This window comes from Dipteris shenzhenensis, chromosome 8 (genome assembly GCF_047967505.1).
Source record: "Dipteris shenzhenensis isolate YYH24624 ecotype China chromosome 8, Dip_SZ_1.0, whole genome shotgun sequence".
NCBI lineage: Eukaryota > Viridiplantae > Streptophyta > Polypodiopsida > Gleicheniales > Dipteridaceae > Dipteris > Dipteris shenzhenensis.
In genome coordinates this window covers 22,884,017-22,904,149 of record NC_141603.1, presented here as the reverse complement: position 1 = coordinate 22,904,149, position 20,133 = coordinate 22,884,017, and the positions used below count along the sequence as shown (strand labels likewise).

The following is a 20,133-nucleotide window of genomic DNA, read 5'->3' as shown; positions in this document are numbered from 1 at the left end:
TGTGCACTGGATGTGGAGTTGACTATCTCTATAAGCAGTGTTCGATGCAAAGGCCATCAACGCATGCCCTTGATCCTAAAACCACAAGATTTAATTTGTTAGGCATTGAGAGAGGTCAAGTGTAGTCAGTATTCTTGGACGTAATCACGCGGTTGTAGGCTAAAGACTTTAATAGAGAGATTTGCAAGTAGACTAAAAGGGACAGGGTGTCACAGCTTGGGGAGACAATTCAATGTGCATGAGTAAATACCAAGGGTGTTACTAAAATTGGGAAGGGACACAATAAGGTGATCACCCAAAGTGGTTCGGATGAAGGCGCAACCACCCTGTCGACATTCTTCTCCTTTGGCAATGCTTCCTCAAATGGTGGCATGATCAATCACCTGCATGAGGAAGTTGAGGAAATGGTGAGTACCCCGACCCATAGTAGGGCCACAACACGCAAGGGGCAGGGTGAGTATCCCAATCCTCTAGTAGAAAAGCAATGTCTCATCGAAGCACATGACTTGTTGGGTGAGTGCCAAGAGAAATTTGAGCACCTGCTCAAGGCGAGCAAGGGAACCGATATGGTCCATCCAAGGCACCGGGTAGCTACCGGAGCCTCTAAATGATAAATCTTAGCATGTGCCGAGAAAAATGGAAGAAGAATGTACCTTGAGCTCTTGAGCAGAGAGGTCCACACTAATGCAACGGATGTTAGAAGAGGACCTTGCCTTGCAACAACTAAAAGAGGACGGCAACATGTCCTTGTACGGTTTTGAAGAGCCAAAATTAGTTGGCTTGGAACCCGCCACATGGCCTCAAGACATTGCTGGATTAGCTTCATTTCTATCCATAGAGGTGAAGATGCCCATTACAACACTACTATGAGGTAATCCCATCCTTTGGAGGGACCTCTATGATTGGATGAATGGACAAATAATAGCACATGAGCCCTTAGACCCTTAGGTTGTTGAATCTCCAAATGATTCTCGAGATCTTACGAATGTACTAATCAATAAATTGGGGCAATAATTCAAGAGTGATAACATGAATGTAGTGCTACCCATACGGAGATCTTAGATGGAGGAGGATGTGTTAGCATTATTACCAAACATGGTTGGGAGGAATGGGGACTTGAAGTACGTTCTTGGTAGTTAAATTGGCCAATGGAGCCATGGATCAACCAATTGGAGTACTCACCCTCATGACTTGCTCATCTTTTCATAAATAAATGTTGTTGGGATGCCAGTCATGAACTAGTCCTGCAATACCATGAACGGTTTGCCTAATACATTTCATAGGAATTAGGTTGGTTGCGGAATTCCATCACAACAAACCATACCTGATATGTAAAGCCAAAGGTTTTAATTTTGATGTCAATCTCCAAACATGGAAAGCTCATTCTATGTCTAGGAATCTATTCGCAGCTGAGTCGGAAACTACTCAACAAACGACATCAATTAATGTATTCTAAGCATGTAATGAGAGGAACGAGGGTGAGGACTGGAACGATCATTGGTATGCTCCCCTACTACAACAAGAATTCTCTCACAATTGGTTGCATATACTTGCAACAATAGCCATATTAGAGAAGAGGGTAACACAAATTGCTACCCCCTGTCAAAAGGTGTAAGATGTGACCGTACCACTCAACATGATCAACATGCGTAAGGCTCCTAAGGTTAGTAAGGGTGAAGTCAAGGTGAAATCTGGCTTGCATTGGATTTTGTACGTCAAAATCACCATAGCTCATTAGAAATTTTCATCAGACTGGGATTCACAACTAAGCTGAGATACTATCCCTATAGAATCCATCAATGTAGAAATGGGACAGCCCCCGAAGGCCAAAACCACCAAGGCTAAGAGTAAGGAAGCCCCGACCAAGGACAATCAACCATCCAAAGAGTTATTGGAGGATAATGAAGAGGACAAGGCAGATTTATGCCACATCCCTCCCCACTACAATGCATATATGGTCCAAGACCACTGGAAGATATTCTTTGCGCAAGCTAAGAGGATGGCAGAGGAAGCTAATCATCAGGGCTTTGATGGTCATGCTAAGGTCAAGGAAGTGAACCTAGCGGAAGATGGTGAAGACCCTAAACTGGTCTACATTGTCGATGGCCTTACACTAGAACAAGAAGAACACTTCGTCTAGAATATAAGGACTATTTTGCATGGAAGTACACTAATATGAAGGGTGTACCACTAGAATTTTTGCAGCATACCATCCTTATTTTGGAAAATGCAAAACCCGTTCAACAACGGCCTTACCCAATGAATCCCAAATATGCCACAGTTGTAAAAGAAGAGATCCAAAAGTTTATTGATGTAGGATTCATCTATGAGGCTGAACATACGGATTGGGTATCTCCTATAGTGATCGTGATCATGATCGAGAAGAATGGCAAGCTTAGTGTGAGTGGACATTCAAAAAGGAAATGCCGCCACTCGTCTCGCGATCACTACCCACTCCTATTTACAGAACATGTTCTGGAAAGAGTAGCAAAAAAGGAGGCATTTAACTTCCTTGACGGATTTTCTAGCTACAATCAACATAAGTTAACGTTTAAACTGAATGGGGAGTATTTGCATACTGGCTTATGCCTTTTGGGCTCACCAATGCTCTAGCCAGTTTCCAACTACTAATGAGCACACTGTTTAAGGATTATCTAAGGGACTTCTTGGAAGTTTTCCTTTGATGATCTGTGCATTAATTCAAAATGGGATGAGCATCTTCAACACCTTAGGTTGGTTTTTGAGAAGTGTCGACTGTACATGATATCTCTTAACCCCTTCAAATGCAAATTTTGAGTGAAGGATGGAGTGATTCTGGGACATGTTGTGTCTAAGAACGGGATTTCTACTGACTATAATAAGATCAAGCTCATTCTAGAGCTGCCCCCTCCCATATCCCAAGGGCATACAACGTTTTATAAGGCATACGGGCTATTACAGAAGATCTATAATCTTTTATGTGGATATCACTTGCCCTTTGTATAAGCTTTTAGCGGCATTCATCTGGACAGAAGAATGCCAAATCACCTTTGACACCCTTAAACTCGCATTCGCATCTACACCAACTTAAAGGCACCAAATTGGTTCCATATTCACATTGATGCCTCGAACTTTGCCATAGGATGTGTGCTAGCGTAGCCAGAGGCAAGCATAATGTGGACCATTTGATCTACTTTGCAAGTCATCAACTTAATGAAGCATAAATGAATTATAGACCATGGAAAGGGAAGGTCTTGCGATGGTTTATGCTGTTAAGAAGTTTCATCACTACTTGTTGGCCACCAAGTTTGTGTTTTTTGTAAACCATTAGGCACTTCTTTACTTAGTGAACAAGCCTTGCATGACCACGTGAATAATGCAATGGATGTTGATTTTATTGGAATCAGTGGTTGGCAATGGTAAAAGCCATGTCTTGGTTAATCACATGTCACGAATTCCCAATAGTGAGCTGCCAATTTGCGTGGATGATGATCTTCCAAGTGCCCCATTATTTCTCGTAGATTTGATACCAAAATGGGTGGAGGAGATTGGTCACTTCTCACAAAATAGACCCTTAACAAGAAAAGGGCACGAAAGATAATCAAAGAGACAATGCCATACCATCGGATTGTTGGGCAATTCTATCGAATGGGAAAGACGGCATTATGCGACACCGTGTGCATAAAGATGAAATTCTAGATATTCTGGAAGAAGCACATTCTAGAATAGCCAGTGGCCACTTTGTTGCCAAAATTACTGCTTGTAAGGTGTTATATGCAAGCCTATGGTGGCCTACTCTCTTTCGAGATGCAACTGAGTTGGTTAAACATTGTGATCCTCGTCAAAGAGAAGCTATACCGCAACAAACGGATAGAATGCCCCTTACCGGTGTTCTCACCAATCAACCCTTTGAAAAGTGGGGTGTCAATCTCATCAGTCTAGCGTTTTAGAGCACACATGCATGTTACATCATTGTCGATACTGATTATTTCACTAAGTGGGTAGAGGCTAAAGCATAAAGAAAGGATGATGCTAGGGCAGTGGCGAACTTATTGTATGAAAGCATCATATCATGGTTTGGATGCCCTCTTGAACTTGTTAGCGATAGAGGATTATTTCATCAATGAGATAATTATAGTCCTAACAAGCGAATTACTGATCATCTATAGGAAGTCAACACGCTATTATCCTAGAGCCAACGGACACACCGAGAACACAATCAAAACCTTATGCAACACTTTGACCCGCATAGTGGAAGCTAACCGAAATGATTGGGAGCGTAAGCTCACTGCAGCACTATGGGCATATCGTGTTGCATACAAGCTTGCTATCAATTGCACGCCTTTAAGCTTTACGTTTGGGTTGGAAGCAGTGATGCCCATGGAGTACCTGGAGCCAAGCCTGAGAGTTGCAGTAAGACTCATAGAGGAGGTATTGTTTAAACAGTTAATTGAGCTTGAAAAACTCGATGAAACCAAAGGTAGAGAAACTACAGTGTAAGCGGTGGTTTAATCGTAACTTGAAAAACAAAGACCTAAAAGACGGAGATGCTGCACTAATGTAGAGCATGAAAGAAAGAAAAATCATAAAAAGTCTTCGGAAGACCAAAGGTCCATGAGACTTAAAGAATCCAGATACAATGATCTGAGGGGTGGAGCTGCTAGGCAGGCATCAACAGCCATGATGAGTACGAAAAATAAAAAGTCCATAATTGTCATGATCATAATGGCATCAATACATAGAGAGGAAAGCTCTTTGAGGCGAGGCACCAATTTCGAGAGGGGACGTGGCTATGTGAGGCCGATGTGGTGGCATAAAACCTATGATGGAGCACTAGCATCTGTCTCCCAGTTGTGGCCCTGCGGCGGCAAACAAGTGCCACTATCACCCTATGGGTCCCCTAATATGATATGTGGCTTAGTCCGTTGGCAAGTTGTCATATCTTTGGCTTGGGTCCTCGCACCCGCCATCTTTGCAAATCCTTCCGATTGGTGCTGTGGCTGGAAGGACTTAGTGATCATGCTAAGAGGAGTCTAGCTGGGTTCCCTAATGACACCTACGTGTCCGGAGCAACAACTCCCTATGTCGGATGGCCTCATGAATGAAGGTTGCCAAGCATCTTTGATCTGGGTAGGAGAGGAGACTGGATTTGAGAAACACCAAACAAAAATTTAAGTATCGGGGCATGGTCCCTATCGGGTCGTGGACATCACTCCACAAGGGTTAGTACGTATTGCAACCTTAGATGGAGTGGAAATTGAAGGATACATAAATGATAGCAAGCTCAAGCATTATTATGGGCCACTCACCCTACAAGCCCTCTAAGAAATTCACCGAGATAAGGAGCATAAGAAATAGCTCAAGCTCCTACAAAGACATGCTTAAGAGGAAGCCAAGGTGAGCAATGAAATGCTTCGGTAAAAGGCATCTATGGCTATTTATAAAGCAACTCTCCAAGATGATGGTACCTTTGATGAACTAACCGTTGATTCAGCCAAGTTGCTTGCATTTACAGGTTCGTGGTAAACATTGAATACATGCGTTGGTTGATCCGGGCGCAAGTCATAGTTTCATTCACAAGAGGTACATGAAAATTTGCAATAGGTACTCTTACCTCTACTCTTGCAAGAATTAAGCCATTAATGGCCATGTTCTGCACACCATATTATGTCACATTTTAAGTTTCTGTTAATAAACCATGTGGTTGAAAGTCGATTCTTTATCTGCCCGGCAGAACCATTGAAGAACAGGTTATCTTGGGTAGGGCATGGTGCTGGATGTCAATTTCCAAATTGATTGGCAAGAGGGAATGAAGTCAGTGCCACTGAGATAGCTAAGTCAGCACCGTTGGATATGCTGACATGCCTATAAATGACCAAGGGAGCCCATATGCTGACTAGCAGTTGCACTGTTATGTTGCCAAAATTTATCAAGACTTGCTACCAACCTCCAAATCATCCTTCAAGCATCCAACACAATCCTGAAATACCCCCTTGACATAGCCGGCCATACCAGAGGCTTGGATTTTCATATCATTGGATCAGGGGTGTCTCAGCCCTCTATGCAGGTAGTTCGAGCTAGATACTTATTGGTGGCTACATGGGGGAGGCCTTTTCGCTTTCCCGCTCAGTTCGGCAAGGATGCCCCCTTGCCCCTTTCTTATTCCTCTTTGTGGCCGAGGCCCTAGGGTATTTTCTGAGGTATCAGTCGGTGGGACTCACGAGGATCTCACGATTCGGCAAGAGGAGTAGCTCTTGGACTCAGAGTTTGCAGATGACACATCCCTTTTTGTAGAGGGCTCAACTCAGAGATTGGATGTAGTTAGGGAGGCCTTGGTAGTGTATTGTCTAGCCTGAGGGTCCAGGATCAACTAGACCAAATCAGTCGGCATTCTGGCAGCGATAGAGGAGATACATGAGATGCAGGATTGGGGCTCAGCACTAGGCTTCCGATGGATTCCGAGGGGGCATACAGCGAGATACCTTGGCTGCCAGGTTGGCATTGATATTTCAGCAGAGCACCAGATCTCCCCGGTCTTAGAGAGTGTTCGGCGCAAGCTTTTGTACTGGGGAGCTCGGCCAAACTCTCTCTTGCAGAAGGGCCTTGGTGGCTAACCTCCTTGCTACCGCCTGGTACATAGCCTCATGCTGGTGTTTTCACAGGGGATGCATGGGATAGATGAGGCGCTTGGTGCGCAACTTCTTGTGGGCAGGATCGGATGGCACACATAACACCCGAGCCAGGGTAGCCTGGCAGACAGTGATCTTGCCCAGGACCAAGGAGGATTAGGCATCATTGATCTGGAGATGCAGAGCAAAGCCTTGTTGGGTAAGTTGGTAGTGAGGGGCCTCACTCCAGGTACAGAGTCCTGGAAGCTTGCGGTCTCCTTCGGAACACCCCCCGTGCGGGTGGTCAGTGGCAGCAGTCACACAGATGGCTCTTCTCGGAGGCCCCCCTTACAGGGAAGGGCTCTCCCTTGATGCGGAGTCTCTTCAAAGTTTGGCAGCGATTGGCAGGGGGTCTTATCCGGGCTAGTCCTCAATTTTCGGAGGAGTTTACACGACAGCCTCTGATCTGGCACCCAGAGGTCCAGGATCAGGATGGGGTCGCATGCTGGGACGGAGGTTACACATTGGTTGGGCACAGTGGTACAGCGGCCCAGCTTGATCTTTCAAGACGTCGGTGAGACTCACTGTTGACGCAAAGGTACGATTAGAGACCCTCCCACATCTTCGGGGCGCAGGCCCGAGGATGGTAGAGATTGAGGCAACTATCCCAGAGTCTTGGTGGGCGGGCCTTCAGAGTTTCACACCAGCACAGTGGTTGGGTGAGTTCTCATGGACATGGGTACCTCTTCGGATTCAGCTATGCCCCCTCCTTGCCATTCTCAGCTGAGCCCGATTCTACAGTGTGGGTCCAGGTAGACTCTTGTAGTCTCTGACAGATGGAGATCCGGAGATGGATGGAGCCTTGGATCAGTTAGGGTGGTAGAGGGTCAGAGTAGTGGGCCGTATGGGCAAGGAGTGGTCGATCGACCCCTCTCGCATCTCAAATCTGGATGCAGCTCGCTGGCGCTTATGGTTATGGGAGGGTCATCCCCTCAGTGAGGTACAGTGGGATCCAAGCGAGTGGTTATGGCCGTCTAGAGTAGGTCACTCAGAGAAGTGGAGGAGGTGCCCTTCTTCGCTTATACTACACGCATAGGACGCCGCTTGCAGTTGGACGAGGTAGCCTGGACTCCGTCGAGAGAGAGGCATTGGGCAGCGCAGTAGGTACCTTGAGAGGTGAGATCCAGGTTGTCCCTTGGTTGGAGCAGATGCAGGTGGATGGCAGCTGCCATAGATGCACGATTGGGACTTTGGAGACGATCCCCCACCGCCTTTGGAGCTGCCCAGCAGCACAGAGGATATGGCGAGGAGCGCTTCGGATCGTGGCAAGGCTTCAGGGCACGCAGAGGGACTTCACGTGGGGCATGGCTACTTGGTTGTCAGAGGGTGGCCATGCCTTTCCCATTGACGTGATCTCTCCAGCATATAGGATACATGGCATGTGCATTCACAGCATTGAGTTTCATGAGGCGACCCTTCCCACTAGTCATCGACCTCTTCCTTCATCGGAGGACAGCGTGTGGGAGACAATAGCCAGCAATACGACATGGAACATTTGGGTTGCTCGCTATAGCTGAGTTATGGGCCAGCACCATGTTCCACCGTCGGCCACCTTGGTAGCCATCTGGCAGGACATCATCTTCACGCTTTGCGCCATTTTGGAGTGAGGCTCTCCAGGTTCTCGAGCTACCGTCACACAACGGGAACGTTTCTGCAAGGCTTGGCCTGCAGGTGTTTTCTACAACATCACCCCGAGAGGGATCAGATGGTTGTATAGTCCGCCACCCTGGTTGTTAGCCCTTGTTACAGAGAATCCCTAGGCAGTGAGCTGGGATCTCTGGTAGCAGGATTGTCTTTCTGACAACCAGCATTTAGTTTTTCGTTGATATTCATGGTTGGCACCTTTATGGTGAACCAAGAGGTGGCAGGCAAGTAGAGCGGGTGGTGTGTGCGAAGGTGTGCAAGGCCGCCTCATGAAGGGAGCGGGTGTAGGACGGGATGTCCTCGAGATCTGAGATTAAAGTGGAAAGGTGTGCATAGTACTCAGGGGAGATGTTGTGATCAAGCAAAAATCTTGTAGCTTGTATTTAGCATATTGAGTGGTCCATGATCCTTGTGTTGATCTTACATCTAGCGACCCCTTGCATAATGCTTCCTCCCATAGTTCCATGAGCTTAGGGCATATCGTATCTCAAAAACAAAGACAATATTCTACTCGCACTCAAGGGAGACGTTGTGATCAAGCTAAATTCCCGTAGCTTGTGTTCAGCATATTGAGTAAGTCTCTAGTTGCTTAGGACATATTTAGAGCCCCCTTCAGGAATGAGTTTAATCATCCTTGTGTTTACTCTTACATCTAGCGACCCCTTGCATAATGCTTCCTCCCATAGTTCCATGAGCTTAGGGCATATCGTATCCCAAAAACAAAGTTAACATTCTACGAGTAGGCCATATTTCTCCAAAAATTTCCCCTTTACCTTATCATGTGCTGCCTCCTTCAGTTCCTCACAGGTGATTTCTTTATCTTGGAACCTGGAACTTGGAACCAAAAGGCAAGACCATCTTGACACGGGCCCAATACCATCGACGACACACACATAGTTTTTGTCTAGGAGAGAAGTATCTAGGACAAAATTTTTTACTTTCCGGAACCGTTTAGTGAACATTGCAGGAGTCTCATCCCCTTTAGATCCTATTCTTGGACTTTGAGAAGGCCTATGATAGGGTGGATTGGGCCTTCTTGGAGGGGACCATGAGGAGACTAGGCTTTTCAAAGTAGTGGGTTCAAGCGATGTTGGATCTTTATGCAGGCAGCTCTAGCAAGATGCTTATTCTAAATTTAGGTCACACAATGAGGCCTCTCTCTCTCTCTCTCTCTCTCTCTCTCTCTCTCTCTCTCTCTCTCTCTCTCTCTCTCTCTATCTATCTACAGTGTCGGCCCTGTCATGTGCAAACTATGAGTCCAAGAGATCCTCCTCCTACCAAATCGGAAGGTACATCCAAGCCAGGCCAGCCTCCTGTGATATGAGGAAATAGACCAATGGTGCAACAACGAACAAAAACAGAAAAGGGGCCCAGGGGCAGCCCGGGAGGGCACAGCTGCTAGCCCAGAGCAGATGGGATACCTTTTAGAGATCTATTACTGAGCACACGGCCAAGATCAATTGAAATCAATAGGCTTCATATCTGCATCCGAGGAAGCACTCACATGGGGGGCGATCTTGGCTTCAGATGGATATCACGTTTTGATGGTGGATCAGATTAAGGATAAGGGAAAGACCTTCATTTGGCAAGAACTCCAAATATAAAGTTTAATTTAGCTTAAAGTGGCTATAGTTGCAGCTTGTCTTGAATGAATTATCCCCAATGAACTCTTTGTGGTTGGGACAGATGCTAGTAACTTTGTAATGGGTGCAGTACTTTTACAAATTGGCCTTTTTTAGAGTAAAAAGGTAGACCATGTGCAGAAAAATTCGTAAGCATGTGAGAAGGAGCCATATGCTATGAAAGAGTGGAGGCATTAATTACATATTTGTTTGTCCATGTCATTAAGCATCCTAATTTCCTTGCTGTGCTACATTGATGGCAATGTTATACCGTTTCTTGAGAACTTGCTCATGTTGCATTGCTGGCTTGGGACTTTCTTTGAAAATCCAGTATAATAAGTTGGAAAGCCTAAGTTTTTTATGATCCTGCTCTCTGGAAAATCGATTCTCAGACTTAACTCGACATAGTTCAACCCCTCTTTTTGGTTTTCTTTAGAGAGCTGTAATGATTTTTAAGGAGTACTTTAGTTTGCTGTCTAGAAAATCAATTATTCAGCTACACCTGATATTTTCTCTCATTTCTGGTTCTGTTATTGGTCATGTAAGGTCTTCTTACGAGATCGTGCATACCCCTTAATTGAAGGATGTGCTCAATTCCTATTGGAATGGCTCATGGAAGATCCTGAATCAAAATTTTTGGTGACAAATCCATCAACATCTCCTGAACATTACTTTGTGGCACCGGATGGCCAAGAAGCAAGTGTGAGCTATGGAACCGCAATGGACATGGCAATCATTAAAGAAGTTTTCTCTGCTGTTGTATCTGCTGCCGAGGTGTGCAGTTTACTTCAATCTTTTATGAATATTTATTTGATGTTCCTCAGTTGTTGACTATAGAAATATTTGGGTCAAAAATCAAAGACGCTTTCAAGAGATGTTGAATATATATGACATTGATTTAAACACATTTATGTTACACTGAAATAGTTTTTCAACTGTTTCTCGTCAGATTGTTAGATGTACTTCTTATCGAACTGATAGCTTCAGAAAGAGGGTACTCAGTTTGATTTCGTTTTGCTTGTAATACCAGCTGATTGGAGTCTCTGAACAGCCTTTTGTGAAGAAAGTGATGGCTGCTCAAGCACGCTTGCTTCCCCCAAAAATTGGGAATGATGGTCTTCTCATGGAGTGGGTCAGTCATTCTGCTTTCTTTGAGGATGCATCTATCTTTGTTTACCTTCTAGAATTTGTGAGTGTTGCAAATCAAAGTCTGGAAAGTTTAATATTTCGTTGGGCTGTTGCGTCATGTTAAAAATAAACAAGAAAAGGCATGCTAACAATTACACCTGCAGCCTATTAGGACACAGTTGAGGGTCTTTGTGGTGACAAAGATTATAATAAAGGCTTATGGAAGGCTCAAGTACAGACCAGCTCTGTTTTGCTCTGTTTTGTTATTTGTTATGCTGCTAAGAAGCATTCTTCTCAGTGAAGAAAGAACCTTCTATTAATGTTTGAGAGAAAACAAACCATCAAAATCAGCTATCTGTGTGGCGTTGATCATGGAAGAAAGTAAAAAGGAATTGCTGGCTGTTGTCCAGCCTAGTTCTAGAACCAGTTCACTGCCCAGGGAATCTTAGAAACAGGGTCAACAACCAGCGTGCGGGGCTATACAACCACCAATGGATGCCTTGATCTATGAATGTGTAGAATATACAACTGCAGTCTGCAATCTACAGATTGGTATAGACTTGTTGAAGGAACATGGTAGAGAGAGGGTAGGCTAGGGAGAGAGGAAGTGATACTCAAAAGGAGACATAATGAAATGGAAATGAAATACGAGCAATGAACAAAAATGAGAGTACTCACATGTAGACCAAAGAGCTTGTAGCTTGATACTTGATTGATTTGACACTCGACAAGTACAGCTCTTATATAAGAGCACACACACACATATGAACACCTATGCATATGGGATAGCTCCCAATATGACACGTGGCATCCATAGGACTCACTAGACTATAAAACACCTACTAGACACCTAGTACACTTATTTTTGACTCACTTTGGCTTCATATTCCAACACTTGTCACACAACAGTACAAACTTGCCATATAGAGTCCAAACTTGTCATCCAAACAGTCCATAGTAGGATCCAAAATGCACTCCTTACCGTAAGGGGCATTAGAGGCGTTGTGGCACGCCTCTTATGAATAAGAGGGGTGTAAACTAAGAAAATGATTTTTTTTTTTGGGGGGGGGGTGGTGTGTGGGGGTAGGGGGTCGGGATTTGGAGGGGAGGTAGGGTATTGATGTTGGTAAATTGTATTTATTTGCTATAAAAATGTACCTTCCATAGTCAAGACTTCAAATCTTTGTAAACATGCACATTACCTAAATTGCCTTCAACCATGAGAACTGAGGCTAGACTCTAGAGAAGTTTAAAACTGAGGACATATTACAAGTCTGAATAAAAAGTTGAGAGCGAATATATCACATATGATACAACTCATAACTCATCACATAAATTGAGAACTTGAGCATGGATGAGCATGAGAGGGTGAACATGGATGCCATGGAGAGAGAAGGTAGAGCTAGAGACACTAAGGGCATAAGCATATCAATGTACATAAATTTCTCCTCGCTTTTCATGAGGTTTGAGGTGTAATTCAATGTAGAGGGGAACCCCGTTCTACTATGTGCGGTGCCGCACACAGTCGAAGATCCCACACCGAGCCTTATCCCCACCTTCATGTCTAAGCTGAAGTCATAATTTTAATTAGTGTCTACAAAGACGGGAGTAATACCAAGCTTTATCCCCATCTTCATGTGGGAATCATGAGCTCCCAGCAAGAGATGATTATGAAGTGTCAGCTTCTTAGGGAGTGGTATGGAGACAACTACAGGGTAGCCATGCCATGAATGGCGTACAGCTTGTGAGGGAGTGGGATGTAGATCATTATTTGAATGAGCTCTTGAACAGCCTATTTGAATGATGGCTTGAAGAGCTTTAGGGCTACGAGTGGTTGGTGAATGTGGGAATTACTTGGGACGGAAAGAGGACCGCAAAGCAAGCACGAGGAAGGGGAGGAGGGGAAGGGGCAAATCGAGAGTAGTGTGGATGCAGCGCGAGAGAGTATGAGGGAAAAAATAACTTCGTGATGAGTCTCTTGCAGACAATCCAATATCCTGCACCACCATCAACAAAAAATTTGAAAAAACAATCTTGGAGTCAATGGGTTTGTGCCCAAGCCAATTGGCTAGCAGTGAGGACAGTGGATAATGGAGGGCCAGACAATGCCAGTGACTAGGCGTTTCTCATTGGAAGCAAGGGTTACAAAGAGTCACAAGCATATACATATCAAGCGACAAACACACTTAGAACACTCTAGAGCCCGAGGAATGCAAAAGCAAGGGAGGATGCAGTAGTCATGCATTGTGAGACAAGGGTGGAGAAACAACAATGCCCAATAAAGTGATATTCCATTTGTGGACCAATGGATGGCTTGGTGGGACTTCAAGGACGTGATACCTCATTGGGGTAACTTTGTGGTTCAGGTCAGTAACATATATTTGGGTGTGAGATTTGTTTTCTTTTTGGATTGCAATTCATTTGATGTTGGCTTCTTGTAGGTGATGGATCTTTGACGGACTTGCCAACACTCCAAAGACAAACTTGTCAGAACCTAAACATGAATGTTGGTTGGCATCGGAGGGTTACATAAGACAAGTATCATTGTATGATGCTTGTGTTGGGGACTTGACTACTACATTGTTGCAAATTGCACAGTGTGAGCATCATGAAAGAGAAATGCAAACTGGACTAGGGCCCTCTTTGGAAAATCTTTTGCATTGGATTGGTTAGATCAACTCATTTGCAAAGGTAGAATGCTCTAATTGTTAAGAGAGGCCTCCACCTTTCTCTAGGTTAGTGGAATGCAACTACTGTTGACAATATGGTACATGAAGAAGATATCTGTGATTCTTTTAGGCCATATGAAAGGCAGAGAGGGGAAGCAAGGTGTATTATTAGGCATGGCTCTCACATATTGGTCATAAATGTGGGAAACTAACTAATGAGAATCAACATGTGCAAAATCTAGCAGAGGATTTAAACGAAGCTATGGTTTTGTGGAGATGATGTCTCCCATGTATGGTCCCCAAGCAATAGAATCATTAGTGCATCACCTGCACCTGTGAAATGGCCAATGCAAAAGAAAGTAAAATTTTGGACATCTCAGCTTCATTCTTCAGGTTCATGATCTTTCTAATATCAATGAAGATATTGATCCACAACAAATGGAGTAGTTATAACAACTGCACTAAAACAATTGCACCCTCTTTTGCTCATCACACACTCTTTGATTTTAAAGGCTTCTATAGAGCGCATGGATCAATTGGATGTTGATGAAGAGTTCTAGGCCTTTGTTTGAACATCTAGATCCACACTCAAGAGAGTACCTTTGTAACTCTGTTTAAATATTTCATTGCATTAGACTGCATGGATTGTAAGTTTAATAAATTTGAGATATTTTTAGCCTTTAATAGGAAATAGTTTCTTGATTGTATCTATCAAAACCTTCTAGTCATCAAAATGGTCACATTTATGGATCAAAGAATTGATGGTAGTGAAAGAGCATGGACTTTGTTCGAGCATTGCATTGCAACCGCACTCAAGAGAGGTCCCTTTTTGTAAATACTTCATTGCAATAGATTACATGGATTGTCAAATTGATGGCTGTTATTGCTATCATCAATGATGTTTTTTTTTTGCAAAAAGAGACTTCTATTAAGTATTAAAGAAAAACCGTTAGAGCAAGCTCCATACGGGATACATCATGCAATGCACGAAAAGCTCAAGAGCCAAAAAGAAAGGATTGAGGCTGATAGTGCCATCTCAATCCGGTAGAAACCTCCGAGAAAAAGGGAGAACCTCTCCAAACTCGAAGAAATATAGTCCTTCTAGAAGAGGCTTTCCGTGAAGGGCCCTGCATGCTAGCCCATATGGCTATCAAAGTGTGAACCGTGTCAGACCAAATACCCGTGAACACCTGTAATGGGTGTATCTGGGTGCCATCCAAGGCCTCAGTACATCTGGCTCTCCAAATGTGCCAAGAGGAAATGCTAGCCAAAGTCTCCCAAGAGGTGTCCACTCAAACATGAGAAGCTCTGAAGGGAGTAAGTGGTACATCCTGTAGAGAGCAGGGCTCTATCACCTACCGGTGGACCGAGAGTGCCCAAGAAGAAGGCTCACCCTCATAAAACACCTGGGGCCCGGTAAGAGATAACCATGCGACCGAGCCCCAAGTCATGAAGAAAGGGGAAGTGTGAAAGATGCTGAGTATCCGAGCAACCCCTTTCCAAACAGTCCTCGCCTGAGTGCAGTCCCAAAGGCAATGTCACACTGACTCCTCTGTAGAATGGCATCGAGGACAAGTGGGATCAGCCCCAAATCGTGATCTCCACAGGTTCACTGCAATCCCTCCATGAATAGAAAGCCAAAAGAAAAGAGTGATCTTTCTATTTCTGAGGGATTTCCAGAGCCTCCTCCAGAAATTTATACGCAAGTCTGCGGTGATGAAGAAGCTTTCCCAATGGGGGGCTCTGGAGGGAATCCAACCCCTACTGTTCAGCTGAAACCTCTTGGCATTACCAACCGTGAAACGAAAGAAGGGAATCCCCCTCTCTCGGTGCCCATGATCTATCCATTCCCACTCTCCTGGGTCCCACTGCAAGCACCTGATAGGTGCACCTCCATATAACCACAACCTCCAGGATCCCAAGGCCAAGAGCAGAGGGTCGGGGTCTAAGTACCACTGCAAGCCCGCTCCAAGGTCCACAAAACCAGCAATCCTGACAGGCTGAAAGGCAACCTCAAGAAGAATGCCATCCTTGGATGTAGAAAGTAAACCTCCATCCCCAACATCAAAGACCAGTGCGTCTTCCCCGATACCTTGGAGAGCGATCACCTGTAAAGGAACTGATGTCCTCGAAAAAGCCCCCATCCAAGTGGTGGAAGTAATAGGCAGCTCAAATCATCAATGATGTTTGAAAAAACTCTCAAACTTGCTACCGACAAACTTGTCGAAAAACCACCCCCATTAATTGGCAGCATTGTTCAAAAATGCATGCAAGAGGTAAGCATTAGCTGATTGCAACTCAGATATTGAGATCCTGCCTTAAGAATGAGAAGTCAATTTTATGTTGCTCTCAATCATTTCTTTTTTATTATTGTAATATTTTTCATCTGCACCAATAGATTTCCTCCTTCTAAGTCATGAACATTGTTAACTGGATGTAGTTTTTTGTCTTTTGAATTGCACAGGCAAAAGATTTCAAAGATCCAGATGAACATCATCGACATATGTCCCATCTTTTTGGGCTTTTTCCAGGGCATACAATTACAGTTTCATCAACTCCTCAATTGTGTGAAGCTGCAGCTCAAAGTATCATAAAACGAGGTGCTTACATTGAAGCTCTCAAATTATACACTGCTTCTGGGATTTTCTTTCCATGGATATTAAAATTTGATATCAAGAATGAACAAAAGAAAAGGCCAATTCAAATGATCATGATGATTCCCCTGTGGTGTGTGACATATTCTCTTCTGTTAGAAATAAGTAAAGATCAGTTGCCAAACTATGCAAAGCACGCCATATGTGGATAAGTGATCATAATATGGCAGATTATGCCATAATTAACAGATAGCTAATCTTGGGAAGAAGAGCGAATAGTAGAAACTATAGAGATTATAATCAGTCATATAGCAAGAAAGTGTCTTCCAAAAGTAATGTTAATGGCAAACTTTAAAAAAAGCAAGCCGGACTGATGGTACTGAACAATTAAGGAAGAACATAACTGACAATTTTTGTCCTATTCAAAGAATATCGCGTAGATTCTGTCTACAGCCTTATCCAATTGAGGAAACAAGATTTTTAGACAATTGATCTCACCTACGTATCACAAGACCTGGTCAGGCAATTGTTAGGTGTCTTGAGTAAAGCTAATCTACTACATGAAATCTAGAGGAAACTGATGGAGATAACTGGTTACACCAGGTGGTTCAATGGAGAATTATCCTATGACCCAAAATGATCTAGAAAGGAGGTTTTTGGGTCTTTGAGAGATTCTAACCAATTTGGGGTGCCTGCCCACTCTATGGAAAATCTAGCCTTTACAATTTCTGGGCGTGACTGCTAAGTGTCACAAATAATTATTCACCAATAACTCAGCATTATGATGGATAGATCTAAGTATAAGGTTGACATGTTTACTGCTGAAACATGTTTGCCTTACCAACCATCTGCTGAGGATATAATTCTAAAAGAAGCCTTGATGATATGCCACACAAAGCTTCAATTCCATGCAATGCCTGGCAAGTATGTCGGAGATCTTCTGTGCAAGCTCCGTGCGGTCGGCTGAACATGTGGGTGTCGTGAGATAGCCTCGCTCTGCGAGGCTGTTATGAGGGTGCATGGGGTGAGATCCCAAAGATCCTGTGTCCAGTTTCTTATAAGTCTAGCATCTGGATCTCCTTCTTGGGTCTACGATGCCCACTACGTGTAGGCTCACCTTGAAAGAAATATGTGATTGTATGTTGTCAATTTCTTGCCTGGCTGTGGGACTTGTGAGGCTATCCCTATGTCTGGTGACCTTTGAAACCAGGGGGCAAGCTTACCATTGATCCAGGTAATCAATAATTTGTCTCATCTCTAGAAGCCTCTGGAAAAACAGGTCATGGTGGCATCCCTCCAACACATTGTCCTCAGCCTCTACCTGCTGGAAATTGCATACACACTTAATCTCAACTCTCAATGATACTGTTAATGCAGTCTGCCTCAATTTGAACCAATGAGTTCAATTCTGGAGCTGGCCCATGGCAATCTATACTGCATGAGAAATAAATATTCCTGGAGCTTGGTTGAAGCAATCCTCAATCAAGTAGAGAAAATGCTCTTCTATAAAATACAATTTTGGTGATGTGGCATTTCTGGGGGAGCTATCTTTGCTGAATGTACATGTGCCATAAGTCATCTCTAAAATTCCAATGGAGCTCTTGTTGTGCCACACTAGCGTAGGGTAGAGTATTGGTATGGGGGATGGTGACCTATGGGCATGCCATGACAATGAAACCATTTAGCTGAGCTTGGTCGAGCTAGTTGATGATCTAAAGGGATGCATCCGTGAATAGGGGTCTCACTGCGAGGTTACCTCGGATAGGCGAGAGGGCATCTTGACTAGTAAACTCTCCAATCCACTCCACTCATCCTTCCGTAATCCACTGCCCAAAAAGAGCCTGCATACAATGCTGCTGGTCAGATTAGTGAGTGAAATAGGAGGAATATTATATGTAGTCTTCAAAACACTTTCTCTTCAACCTCGCTAAGGAAGCATGCATGCCTAAGTATTTATAGTGAAATCGGGCCTGGAGAAAATGCACCTTAAGTAGACCTATGATTTGACAATCTTTGTCTTGCCTATTAAATTTGAAGGAATCATGGTGGAGTTGTCTCTTATCCGAGTTGAAGATCATGACCTTGGTTTTACCAAACTTGATCTTCATATTTTGATTGCAACCAAAAGCTTGCAGCATGACCAAATGCATTTATAGGCCGTTTGCTATGTTTGAGATCAACACTACATTTGTGTAAAGCAAAATGGAAACAAGAGTTTATACCAGTGATGATCCTTCCTTGCGCAGTGTTTTGATAAAGGATACTAATGAGTCCAAAGAAGGTGCGGGATAATGTTATCCCTACTTCACATTAGATGGTGCTAATTGACCCTCTCATAGAAATCCATGATCGCCAAATAGGTCCTAGAGGCGAGATATAAGAAGCCTATGGCATTGAATCAAAGGCCTTTCCAAAGTCCACAAAGCAGCAATATGCTAAGAGATGATGATGATGGTATTAATGTACATTGTAGGCAGAATACTATCTATGGAGCCAAAAACAGCATTACAAAATCTGCAAATGTGATAAGTGTTATGAGTGCTACTTCAATGCTTACTGGTAGTGATGTGTGTGATGTTGTGGGCCTGCTCTAGGAGTTGTTTTCTGGTCCTCATGACTCGGGCAATGTATGTGCAGCATTTGTACACCTTTGTTGTTCAACAACGGTGTCATATGACAGAATCTATCTTGTACAATGGAATATGTTGGGCACCCTAGGAGAGCATGTTACTTGGTGTAGATACAGCCACCCTTCCCATGGTATCTAAACCTGGCCCCCTGTTTGCCAAGGGACTCTCTCACATCTTAAGGGGTGTGAGCCTAACCGTATGGAAGCGTATGGAAGCCCCACTGTGTCTTCTTGCATCCTCCTCCTTTCTTATCATCAAGAGACAACATTACTTGTTCTCTTTAACTACCTTCTTGAACTGCTTAGCTGAAAGCAATGCCTAGCTTTAACATTGCTTGTTCTCTTTAACTACCTTCTTGAATTGCTTAGCTGAAAGCAATACCCAGTGTTAACTAGCAGCTTTGGCTTTGTAAATGCAACACCATATTCGTTTTTTCTTGCATGATGCACCACATATCTTCATATTGCCGAGGTCTTCCAAGCAAAATATATCACACAATCATAGGAAAAATATCACACAATGCTGCATTCTTATATTTTTTCTAGTCTGCAGATGTATTTGATCGCTCTTTTCCTTCCAAGAAGTCATGTACTCCTAGTTTCAATGATGAAAAATGGAATATGGTGTGGTTTCTCGAAGCCTATGTTAGATATGCTCAATGCCCCACCCTCCTGGTAGCCACCAGTGGTCCAAGGTGCTCAAGTTGTAAGGCCCCCATATGAGGAGAAGCCATGTGTGAGCTCGGGACACTGGATGGATCCTGACTTGCATGTCAGATGCGGTCTATCAATGAGACCATTGATGGTAGAAAGGTGATTGTGTGGGAGCTCCTTATTCTTGCTGGGGCCTGGGGGCCAGCTGGCCAGTGGGCCCCCTGGTAGGGGTTCGGGGACGAGAGCCCTCGAGGCGACGGTATAGGAAATATTCCCTGAATATTCCATGGACGACTAGTCGGTTCCACCGACTAGGTTGACTAGTCGGCTCCACCGACTAGGTCGACTAGTTGACTCCACCGACTACGTTGATCCGACTACCGTCCTCATAGCTATAAAGAAGCGACCTCCCCAGTCCATTGCATCCGATCAGTTCTGATCAGATTAGATCTTCCAGCTAGTAGCTCTTCACCTAGTATCTGTCTAGATCGCCATCTAAGCTCCACTGTGGGAGCGCAAGGGTGGACGGAGCCATCATCTGTACTA

At 44.0% G+C, this 20,133-nt stretch overlaps 1 protein-coding gene across 1 annotated transcript in view; it reads left to right on the top strand.

The window, feature by feature from the left end:
* Positions 1-20,133, top strand: part of FUC95A (1,2-alpha-L-fucosidase) — a 69,872-nt gene that overhangs the window by 18,301 nt on the left and 31,438 nt on the right. Inside the window, exons 6-8 of the mRNA XM_087378529.1 lie at positions 10,460-10,687; positions 10,944-11,045; positions 16,175-16,310. Coding sequence (XP_087234655.1) covers positions 10,460-10,687; positions 10,944-11,045; positions 16,175-16,310 — 466 coding nt within the window. The remainder of the gene's footprint in view (positions 1-10,459; positions 10,688-10,943; positions 11,046-16,174; positions 16,311-20,133) is intronic.